The sequence below is a fragment of the Dryobates pubescens genome, chromosome 33 (assembly GCF_014839835.1).
Source record: "Dryobates pubescens isolate bDryPub1 chromosome 33, bDryPub1.pri, whole genome shotgun sequence".
Taxonomy (NCBI): domain Eukaryota; kingdom Metazoa; phylum Chordata; class Aves; order Piciformes; family Picidae; genus Dryobates; species Dryobates pubescens.
Genome location: NC_071644.1, coordinates 7043137 through 7054678, shown reverse-complemented (window position 1 = coordinate 7054678; position 11542 = coordinate 7043137). Strand labels below are relative to the sequence as shown.

General features: G+C 52.1%; 1 protein-coding gene across 1 annotated transcript; it reads left to right on the top strand.

The window, feature by feature from the left end:
• Positions 1 to 592: 592 nt before the first annotated feature.
• TNFRSF4 (TNF receptor superfamily member 4) lies at positions 593 to 11250 on the top strand. The gene is made up of 7 exons (XM_009906785.2): positions 593 to 728; positions 3223 to 3345; positions 4902 to 5003; positions 6077 to 6143; positions 7209 to 7441; positions 8451 to 8576; positions 11180 to 11250. The coding sequence occupies exons 1-7, from the start codon at positions 593 to 595 to the stop codon at positions 11248 to 11250; spliced, it is 858 nt and encodes a 285-aa protein (XP_009905087.2).
• Positions 11251 to 11542: the final 292 nt, after the last annotated feature.

The following is an 11542-nucleotide window of genomic DNA, read 5'->3' as shown; positions in this document are numbered from 1 at the left end:
CTCCCTTACCTCCACCACTTCAGGGAAGAGCTCACAGAAGACTTTGTCTTTCAGGTTGTATGCTAAGCTCTGTGCAGCGAGCTGTCTCTTCTGGGGAGGAAACAGAAGGGATCAGCAGGGGCAGAGGAAGGCACTCCATGTGCACAGCAATGACCTCCCTGCTGCTGCTGGCCACACTCTCCCTGCTGCAGGCCAGGCATTGCCTCTGTGTTGCCTCAATACTCCTCACAAGCAGAAGGATCCTCTCTGGCAGCTCCCCTGGCGCTCCAGGCTCCCATCCTGTGCCTGGAGGGCTCCTGCAGCCGCCTGCAGCCCCTCCTCTGCTTCGAGGCTATCACCTGGCCAGCTTTTCAGCTCCCTCTCTTCGTGCCTATGAATTTTCTGAGTTGTGAAATGCAAAGGGGAGGGAGAAAAAAAAACCCCAAAGGCCAAGATGAGCTTTGCAGGGCGTGGGGTGAAAGGCTGGGGGCGTGGAAAACGGGCTGGGAATTTCCCCCTGGCTGACACACCGAGCTTGGTCTGGGCCAGCAGCAGGGTGAGGAGCACTCAGCCAAGGGTTTGCCAGCCCTGCAGGCAGGATTGGGCCTGGACCATGGGAGCTGTGGGGTTTCACTCAGCCTTTTCTGCTCTCCCCTTGGTGCTGCTGGCAGCCAGCAGCAGCCTGGGGCTGAGGTGCAAGGAGCGTGAGCACGTCTACGGTGGGAGGTGCTGCAAGGACTGCGCCCCTGGTAAGTCTTCTGCTCTGGGTTTGGGTGGTTCTGGGCACAGGTACTGGTGACAGCTCCTGGGTTCCAGCCCCCACAGAGGCTGGGAAGCAGCTGGAGGGAGATATGCAACTCCAGGAAGTTTAAGGTAGGGATGAAGTGATGAGGAGGCTGCTATCCATCTAGGCCGGCAAGGGTTAGCTCTGTGACCTCCTAAGCTTAGGGAAGCTCTCCCTCTGGGAGAGCTGCACAGCCTTGAACACCTTCCGTGGGGCTCAGCTTCCTTAATGTGCCAGCCTGGTGCCTCTTCATGGAGTGGGAGCTGAGAGAAGGAGACTCAGAACTGGAAATGAGCTTTAGGCTCAGCGAGTCCAACCATCCTCTGACTCTGCCTAAGGCTGGGGCTCAGCACCACAGCTCTGCCTCTTGGAAACCCCTCCAGGGGTGAGGATTCAGCCACCTCCCTGAGCAGCTGAGTCTAGCTGAGAGGTGTCCCTGCCCATGCTGGGGAGGTTGGAGTAGATGATCTCTTGTGCCCAGTTCTGGGGCTCTCAGTTTAAGAAGGACATTGAGAGACTTGAAGGTGTCCAGAGAAGGGCAACAGAGCTGGGGAGGGGTCTGGAGCACAGCCCTGTGAGGAGAGGCTGAGGGAGCTGGGGTTGCTTAGCCTGCAGAAGAGGAGGCTCAGGGGAGACCTTCTTGCTCTCTCCAACTCCCTGAAGGGAGGTTGGAGCCAGGTGGGGGTTGGTCTCTTCTCCCAGGCAACCAGAACAAGAGGACAGAGTCTCAAGCTGTGCCAGGGGAGGTTCAGGCTGAAGGTGAGGAAGAAGTTCATAGAAAGAGAGATTGGCCCTTGGGATGTGCTGCCCAGGGAGGTGGTGGAGTCCCTATGCCTGGAGGTGTTGAAGAGGGGCTTGGATGTGGCACTTGGAGCCAAGGTTTAGTTAGTCCTGAGGTGTTTAAGAAGAGCCTGGATGAGGCACTTGGAGCCATGGTTTAGTTGATTAGATGGTGCTGGGGAGCAGGTTGGCCTTGATGATCTCTGAGGTCTTTTCCAACCTCACTGATTCTGTGGTTCTGAGGTCCAGCCTGAGCCATGCTGTGCTTCTGTGGCAGTTCAGGCTGCCCAGGGCCACGTCAAGTCTGCTCTTCAGTGTCTCTAGGGACAAAGCCTCAACCACATCCCTGGGCAAGCCTGCTGCAGTGTCTCACCACCCTCATTGTGAAGGGCTGTGTCTGGAACTGAAGCTGCAGCTTCCAACCTCGCCTGGGGCTGCTCTGTGCCTCTTTCAGGGGAGCTGCTCTCTTCATCCATGAGCCTGCTGCACAAAAGCAGATCTGGTAGGAGCTGCTGGCAGTGCTGTGAGCTTCAAAGACACCAGCTGGCATCAATCTAACCTTTAACTTAAGACCTGAGGCAGTTTATTGCATTGTATCTCCCAGCTGCTTCAATCTGAGGCTTTCCAAACTCCAGGTCAAGGAAGGTTGCATGCAGATAGCCAAATCCTTTCTCTCTGAAGGTTTTTCTTCCTCCTTTACACTGAAAGGACTTTTATCAGGCTTTAATTTCTCTCTTTTGCTCTGCTGCTGCTGAGGAAACATTTCCTCACAGCCTCTTCCTGATTGTGAGATAGTAAAGGTGCAGAAGTGTGCTGCATAGATTCTGGGCACCAGAGAAGTCTCTGGTTTGCCACTGGCAGCAGTTGATGAAACACAGAGAGATGGAAGGGAAGAGCCAAGAAGCTTGCAGCAGCTGAAGGGGGCTACAAGAGAGCTGGGCAGGGAGTTCTGACAAGGGCTAGGAGTGATAGGATGAGAGGGAATGGATTAAAGCTTGAGGAGGGCAGATTGAGACTGGAGATGAGGAAGAAATTCCTTCCAGTGAGGGTGGGGAGGCACTGGAACAGGTTGCCCAGGGAGATTGTGGCTGCCTCCTGCATGGAGGTGTTGAAGGCCAGGCTGGATGAGCAGCCTGGGCTGGGGGAGGTGTCCCTGCCCATGGCAGGGGTGTTGGAATTGGGTGATCTCTAAAGTCCCTTCCAACCCAACCCAATCTATGACTTGGTGCTCACTGAAGTCCCTTCCAAGTTCCTGAAGGGAGGTTGGAGCCAGGTGGGGGTTGGGCTCTTCTCCCAGGCAAGCAGCACCAGAACAAGAGGCCACAGTCTCAAGCTGTGCCAGGGGAGGTTTAGGCTGGAGGGGAGGAGGAAGTTCTTCCCAGCAAGAGAGATTGGCCACTGGGATGTGCTGCCCAGGGAGGTGGTGGAGTCCCCAGCCCTGGAGGTGTTGAAGAGGGGCTTGGATGTGGCACTTGGAGCCATGGTTTAGCTGTCAGGAGGTGTTGGGTGGCAGCTTGGACTTGCTGATCCCTGAGGTCTTTTCCAACCTTATTGATTCTGTGATTGCCCTCAGCCAGAGGGGTGAGTGGCAGTGCCTCCTTGTGGGCCACTCTCTGATTCAGGTGGATGGAGAGGAGGAGGGTTGCCTGCTGCTCCCAATCCGCTGCTCTTTCTTTCAGGTGAGGGAATGCAGCTGCGCTGCACGGCCAGGCAGGACACCGTCTGCAGACCCTGTCGGGAGGGCCACTTCAGCAGTGAGCACAGCCACAGGTTCTGCAGCAGCTGCACAGTCTGTGACACCTGTGAGTCACCTCTGCACTGGTCACTTCTTGATACAGAGCTGGGGGGCAAGCAGCCTCCACGTGCTCTGCTACCCCTGCGTGCTCCTCGAAGGCTGATGCCATCCAGCCTGTCGCTTCGCACCAGCGAGGCCAAAGCCTGGCTTAGCACTGAGCTCCTCTCATAGGCTCATGGAACCATCTGGGCTGGAAAGAGCATTCAGCTTTGACCTTGAAAACCATCCAGCCCAACCGCAGAATCAATCAGCCAGGTTGGGAAAGACCTCAGGGATCATCAAGTCCAACCTGGCACCCAGCACCTCCTGGCAGCTAACCATGGCTCCGAGTGCCACATCCAAGCCCCTCTGGAACACCTTCCCACCACCTCCCTGGGCAGCACATCCCAGTGGCCAATTCCTCCTTCTGTGGCTAACTCTGCCAAGGCTGGTGCTAAACCATGGCCCTCAGCACCACAGCTCTGGGGGGGTTTGTAAGGGATGGGGATTTAAATCACAGAATGGCCAGGGTTGGAAAGGACTTCAAGGCTCAGCCAGTTCCAAGCCCCCTACCATGGGCAAGGGTTTCCCTCCTGCTCTCCATAACCATAGAATGGTCAGGGTTGGAAGGGACTTCAAGGCTCAGCCAGCTCCAGCCCTTCTGCTATGGGCAGGGACACCTCACACCGCAGCAGGTTGCTCACAGCCACCTCCAGCCTGGCTGCAAACACCTCCAGGCAGGAGGCTTCCACCACCTCCCTGGGCAACCTGTGCCAGGCTCTCACCACCCTCCAGGGATGGGCATTTAGGCATCTTTGGGAATGGGCATTCAACCACCTCCCTGAGGAGTCTTTTCCAGTCTTTGAGAAGCCTTCCAGTGAAGAAGTTTCTTCTGATGTCCAACCCAAACCTGCCCTGCTGCAACTCGAGGCCATTTCCTCTCCTCCCATCTCTTGTTGCAAGGGAAAAGAGACCAACCCCCCCCTCACTCCAACCTCCTTTCAGGAACTTGTCTCAAGCTGTGCCAGGGGAAGTTCCTTCCTGATCTCCAGGCTCAATCTGCCCTCCTCAAGCTTCAATCCATTCCCTCTCATCCCAGTCCCCACATTTAGGCTGGAGGTGAGGAGAAAGCTCTTCCCAGCAAGAGGAATTGGCCACTGGGATGTGCTGCCCAGGGAGGTGGTGGAGTCCCCATCCCTGGAGGTGTTCAAGAGGGGCTTGGATGTGGCACTTGGAGCCAGGGTTGAGCTGTCAGGAGGTGTTGGGTGCCAGTTTGTTCTTGATGATCCCTGAGGTCTTTTCCAGCCTTATTGATCCTGTGCTTCTAATTCTGTGATTCTAATCTTCAGAGAGTGAGGAACTTTTCCCTCCTGGGATGCTCCTGGGTGGTACTGCTGGCAGAGCTTCCAAAGGGCAGCAGCCTGGCACTGCCTGGAGCCTGCTGCTTTGTGAGGTGCTGCTGGGCTCTGCTCTCTGCAGCTGCTTTTGCACAGCACAGAGAGGCACTGGGTAATATTTTTTTCCCCCCCTCCTCCCTCCCCCTTTCTTTTCTTGTCTCTCCCTCCCCCTGGATTCTGCTGCTAGGGAAGGGCAGTGTGGAAGTGAAGAAGTGTGAGAAGACCTCTGACAGGATCTGCAGGTGCCGTGCAGGCTACATGCCGGTGCTGGGCACCACCCCGGGAAGCGGTAAGTCAGTGCTGGCTGCCAGGCTCCCCAGCCTCCAGCTTCCACTTCAGGGGAGGTGGTTGGTGAAAGCCTTTCTCCTTGAGCTCCCTGCTGGCTCCACACAAGTGTTAGAGCAGGGGCACTGCACCCATCCTGGCTGGGAGATCCTGGTGCTCTCCTGGCCAACAGCCGCAAGGAGCCAGCAGGGAGGACAGGAAACCTTCCCAGCTGCAGGCTGAAATGAACCCACTGAGCTCCTCATCGATTCCAGAGTGGGTTGGGGTGGAAGGGACCCCTGGACATCAAGCCACAGAAGCACTGGAGCAGGCTGCCCAGAGGGGTTGTGGAGTCTTCTCCTCTGGAGACAGTCAGAATCCATCTGATTGTGCTCCTCTGTGACCTGCCTTAGCTCATCCTGCTTTGGCAAGAGGGTTGCAAGGGACCTCTGGACATCAAGTCACAGAAGCCCTGGAGCAGGCTGCCCAGAGGGGTTGTGGAGTCTCCTCCTCTGGAGATGTTCAGGTTGGAAGGGACCTCTGGAGAGAAGAGTCACAGAAGCACTGGAGCAGGCTGCCCAGGGAGGTTGTGGAGCCTCTTGCTCTGGACATGTTCAGGTTGGAAGGGACCTTCAAGCTCATCCAGTTCCAACCCCTTGCCATGGGCAGGGACACCTCCCACCAGTCCAAGCTGCTCAAGGCTTCATCCAGCCTGGCCTTGGACACCTCCAGGGTGGGGGCAGCCACAGCCTCCCTGGGCAACCTGTGCCAGTGTCTCCCCACCCTCACTGTGAAGAATTTCTTCCTCATCTCCAGTCTCTGGCCAGCCTGACCTCATCCAGCCTGGCCTTGAACACCTCCAGGGGAGGGAGAATCCACAGCCTCCCTGGGGCAACCTGCTCCAGTGTCTCCCCACCCTCACTGTCAAGGATGTTGCATCACTCCTGACCCAATGGCAATGATTTTAAGGGGGGTGGGGGGTGGGTTTTGCTGGGGGTGTTCTGTAAGCTGGGCTGCTCCCCCCAGCTGTTGCTGTGGTGCTCACTGTGGCACTGCCAGCAGCTCAAACTCCACCTCTTCCTTTTTTGTTTCCCCCAGTTTGCTCTCCATGTCCTGAAGGATCTTATTCCCTGGGGCACAATGAAGACTGCCAGCCTTGGACCAAGTATGTATCACTGATCCAGGCAGGTTCAGAGCAGCATTTTGTGCTCCCCTCTGCAGCTGGTGGTGCCCAGGGGGCTGTGTGTAGAGCAGACCCTGGAGCAGGTGCAATGGAACCGTGTTCCTCCCAGATTCACAGAATGGTTTGGGTCTCCATCTGCCCTCCTCCAGCTTCCATCCATTCCCTCTCATCCTGTCACTCCCAGCCCTTCTCAAAAGTTCCTGCCCAGCTTGCTTGTAGCCTCCTTCAGCTACTGCAAGGTTGCTCTAAGGTCTCCCTGGAGCCTTCTCCAGGCTGCACAGCCCCAACTCTCTCAGCCTGTCCCCACAGGGGAGGTTCTGCAGCCCTCTGATAATCTTTGTGGCCTCCTCTGGATCTGCTCCAGCAGCTCCAGGTCCCTCTTATGCTGAGGACACCAGGACTGGGTGCAGTGCTGCAGCTGGGGGCTCAGCAGAGCAGAGGGGCAGAATCCCCTCCCTCATCCTGCAGCAGCCTTGAGCACTCTCTCAGCCTGTTCCCAACTCTCTCAGCCTGCCCCATAGGGGAGGTTCTGCAGCCCTCTGCTCATCTTTGTGGCCTCCTCTGGATCAGCTCCAGCAGCTCTTCTGCTGAGGACACCAGTGGGTGCAGTGCTGCAGCTGGGGGCTCAGCAGAGCAGAGGGGCAGAATCCCCTCCCTCATCCTGCAGCAGCCTTGAGCACTCTGTGTACTGATCAGAAGCATTTTTGTGCCTTCTGCCCTTCCTCTCTCCAGCAGCAACCTTTTCCTCAGCCTTTTTTCTTCAGTGAGGATCTGGATGAGTTTTTATTTCCCCCCTGGAGCAAAAGGTTCCTTTGCCAAGTGTGCTTCAAGGCTGTTACCTGCAACAGAGGATCAGGGCTGCTGTTGTTGGGGTCCCTTTTTGACCTCAGTGATAGCTTCAGCTTTGCACATAGCTGCAGAATCCAGGGAAGGGGAACCTGAGCTCCTGCTGGCAGAGCAAGGATTTTAATGCTCACTCCCTTTATCCCTTTGGAAGTCCCTCCTGAGCTGTCTGCCACAGAGCACTAATTCATTTCACACCTCCAGCTGCAGCCTTCTGGGGAAAGCCACACTGCAAGCAGGAACAAAATCCACTGATGCTGTGTGCAGCAACCATGCCTCACACCCAGCCAGCCCCCAGAGTGCAACTCCTGCCTGGAACCTTTCCACCTCTGACCACCAGGACAGCGTCTCCACAGCAGCCTCCTCTCCAGCCAGACCCAGCCTGAGTCCTTCCATCTGCCTGGACACAAACAGCAGCCCCACAGAAACTAACTGGGGTAAGGAGAGGGGGATGGCCAAAGGGGAGAGGGGGATGGCCAAGGGGAGAGGGGGATGGCCAAGGGGAGAGGGGGATGGCCAAGGGGAGAGAGGGATGGTCAAGGAGAGAGGGGGATGGCCAAGTTTTAGTCTCTCTCTGTTTGCTGGAGCTGGTCAGGAGTTTGCACTTGGGCCTGGCTTTGCTGGTCAGGAATTTGCACTTCTTGCTCCCAAGCCCTGTCTGTGTTGCAGAGAGGCATGCACAGCATTCCAGGTTTCTTGCTGATCTCTCTGGCAGCTGGGACTTCTGGGTGGTCCAGGGGCACTGCTGGGGTTCTGGGCTCATAGATTCACAGAATGGGTTGGGTTGGAAGGGACCTTCAAGATCATCCAGCTCCAACCCCCCAGCCATGGGCAGGGACACCTCCCACCAGCCCAGGCTGCTCAAGGCTTCATCCAACCTGGTCCTTGGACACCTCCAGGGAGGAGGGGACATTCACAACCTCCCTGGGCAACCTGTTCCAGAGTCTCCCCACCCTCACTGTGAAGAATTTCTTCCTAATCTCCAGTCTCTGGGCAGCCTGATCTAGTGTGGGGGGTCCCTGCCCATGGCAGGGGGGTTGGAGCTGGCTGATCCTTGTGGTCCCTTCCAACCCTGACTGATTCTCTGATTCTACATCTGCCCCATCCCAGCCCCAAGCCATTGCCTCTCATCCTATTTCTAGAAGCCCCTGTGAAAATGTCCCTCCCCAGCTCTCCTGGAGCCCCTGCAGGTACTGGAAGGCTGCTCTAAGGTCTCCCCAGAGCCTTCTCCAGGCTGAACAGCCCCAAGTCTCTCAGCCTCTCCCCACAGAGGAGGTTCTCCAGCCCTCTGATCATCTTGGTGGGCTCCTCTGGACCTGCTCCAGCAGCTCCATGTCCTTATGCTGGGGACAGGAGGTTCCTCCTCCTGAAGCTGGAAAGCCTTGGAGACTCCAGCTAGAACCAGCAGTCTTTGGGTTTAGTGTGGTTGGTTGTTTTTCTTGCCAGGGTCTTTATCCCTCATCCTTGTCTGTCTGATGCTGCTTCTGGTGAGTGGCATCTCCATCCTCCTGCTGGTCATCCAAGCAGCCAAGAACCAGAGCAAGAAGAGGCCTTGCAGAAGCAACCTGCAGCGTGAGTTGGCTTTTCTGGGGCCAAAAACACAGGAGGGAGAATAAGCAGAGCTCCTGTTTGAGCCTGGGTAACTCTTTCAGCCACACTGAAGCCTCCCTGGCCAGCAGCTCAGTGTCACTGCAGCGTTATTAGCAGTATTGCAGCATGATTGTTGCATTATTATTGTTGCAGCATTATTAATAGTATCATTGGAGCATTATTAGTAGCAGTGTTGCAGCGTTATTAGCAGTGTTGCAGCATTATTATTGCATTATTATTGTTGCAGCATTATTAGCAGCATTGTTGCAGCATTATTAGCAGCATTGTTGCAGCATTATTATTGCATTATTATTGCTGCAGCATTATTAGCAGTATTGTTGCAGCATTATTAGCAGTGTTGCAGCATTATTATTGCATTATTATTGTTGCAGCATTATTAGCAGTATTGCTGCAGCATTATTAGCAGCATTGCAGCATTATTATTGCATTATTATTGTTGCAGCATTATTAGCAGTATTGTTGCAGCATTATTAGCAGCATTGCAGCATTATTATTGCATTATTATTGTTGCAGCATTATTAGCAGTATTGTTGCAGCATTATTAGCAGCGTTGCAGCATTATTATTGCATTATTATTGTTGCAGCATTATTAGCAGCATTGCTGCAGCATTATTAGCAGCGTTGCAGCATTATTATTGCATTATTATTGTTGCAGCATTATTAGCAGTGTTGCAGCATTATTATTGCATTATTATTGTTGCAGCATTGTTAGCAGTATTGTTGCAGCATTATTAGCAGTATTGCATCATTATTATTGCATTATTATTGTTGCAGCATTATTAGCAGCATCGTTGCAGCATTATTAGTAGCAGTGTTGCAGCATTATTAGCAGCATTGCAGCATTATTATTGCATTATTATTGTTGCAGCATTATTAGCAGTATTATTGCAGCATTATTAGCAGCATTGCAGCATTATTATTGCATTATTATTGTTGCAGCATTATTAGCAGTATTATTGCAGCATTATTAGCAGTGTTGCAGCATTATTATTGCATTATTATTGTTGCAGCATTATTAGCAGTATTGTTGCAGCATTATTAGCAGTGTTGCAGCATTATTATTGCATTATTATTGTTGCAGCATTATTAGCAGTATTGTTGCAGCAGTATTAGCAGCGTTGCAGCATTATTATTGCATTATTATTGTTGCAGCATTATTAGCAGTGTTGCAGCATTATTATTGCATTATTATTGCTGCAGCATTATAAGCAGCATTGTTGCAGCGTTATTAGCAGCATTGCAGCATTATTATTGCATTATTATTGCTGCAGCATTATTAGCAGTATTGTTGCAGCATTATTAGCAGCGTTGCAGCATTATTATTGCATTATTATTGTTGCAGCATTATTAGCAGTATTATTGCAGCATTATTAGCAGCATTGCAGCATTATTATTGCATTATTATTGTTGCAGCATTATTAGCAGTATTGCAGCATTATTAGCAGTGTTGCAGCATTATTATTGCATTATTATTGTTGCAGCATTATTAGCAGCATTGTTGCAGCATTATTAGCAGCATTGCAGCATTATTATTGCATTATTATTGTTGCAGCATTGTTAGCAGCATTGCTGCAGCATTATTAGCAGCGTTGCAGCATTATTATTGCATTATTATTGTTGCAGCATTGTTAGCAGTATTGTTGCAGCATTATTAGCAGTGTTGCATCATTATTATTGCATTATTATTGTTGCAGCATTATTAGCAGTATTGCAGCATTATTGCATTGTTATTGTTGCAGCATTATTAGCAGCAGCATTGCAGCATTATTAGCAGCATTGCAGCATTATTGCATTATTATTGTTGCAGCATTATTAGCAGTATTGCAGCATTATTAGCAGTGTTGCAGCATTATTATTGCATTATTACTGTTGCAGCATTGTTGCAGCATTGCAGCATTATTATTGCATTATTATTGTTGCAGCATTATTAGCAGTATTGTTGCAGCATTATTAGCAATATTGTTGCAGCATTATTAGCAGCATTGTAGCATTATTATTGCATTATTATTGTTGCAGCATTATTAGCAGCATTGCAGCATTATTGCATTGTTATTGTTGCAGCATTAGTAGCAGCATCGTTGCAGCATTAGTAGCAGTGTTGCAGCATTATTATTGCATTATTATTGTTGCAGCATTGTTGCAGCACTATCATTGCATTATTAGCAGTGTTGCAGCATTATTAGCAGTGTTGCAGCATTATTATTAGCATTGTTGCAGCATTATTAGTAGTATTTTTGCAGCATTATTGTGGCAACATTATTATTGTTGCAGCATTATTAGCAGCACTGCTGCAGCATCCTCAGCAGCATGGCAGCATTATTGTTGCACTATTATTATTGCAGCCTTCTTATAATTGCAGCCTTATCATTATTGCATTATTAGGAACATTGCTGCAGCATTATTGTTGCAGTATTGGTATTATTGCAGCATGATTAGCAATATTGCAGCATCTTGAAGGCCTCTTCCAACCTGGTCTGGTCTGGTCTATTCTATTCTATTCTATTCTATTCTATTCTTATTGTTGTATTATCATCATCATTATCATTGCCATCATTCTCTTTCAGAGCCACAGAGCTGTCGAATTCCTGTCCAGGAGGAACACATTGACTCCAATTCCACTCTCATCAAAAACTGACTCCACCTCACCTCAGCCTTCCCTGCACTTCTGAGCCCAACCCATGGTAACCTGTGCTGAGCCAGAGCCTTCTGGGGCTGCCTGGGTGGGCAGCTGCCTCCTTGCACTGCCAGAGCCTTCTGGGGCTGCCTGGGTGGGCAGCTGCCTCCTTGCACTGCCAGAGCCTTCTGGGGCTGCCTGGGTGGGCAGCTGCCTCCTTGCACTGCCAGAGCCTTCTGGGGCTGCCTGGGTGGGCAGCTGCCTCCTTGCACTGCCAGAGCCTTCTGGGGCTGCCTGGGTGGGCAGCTGCCTC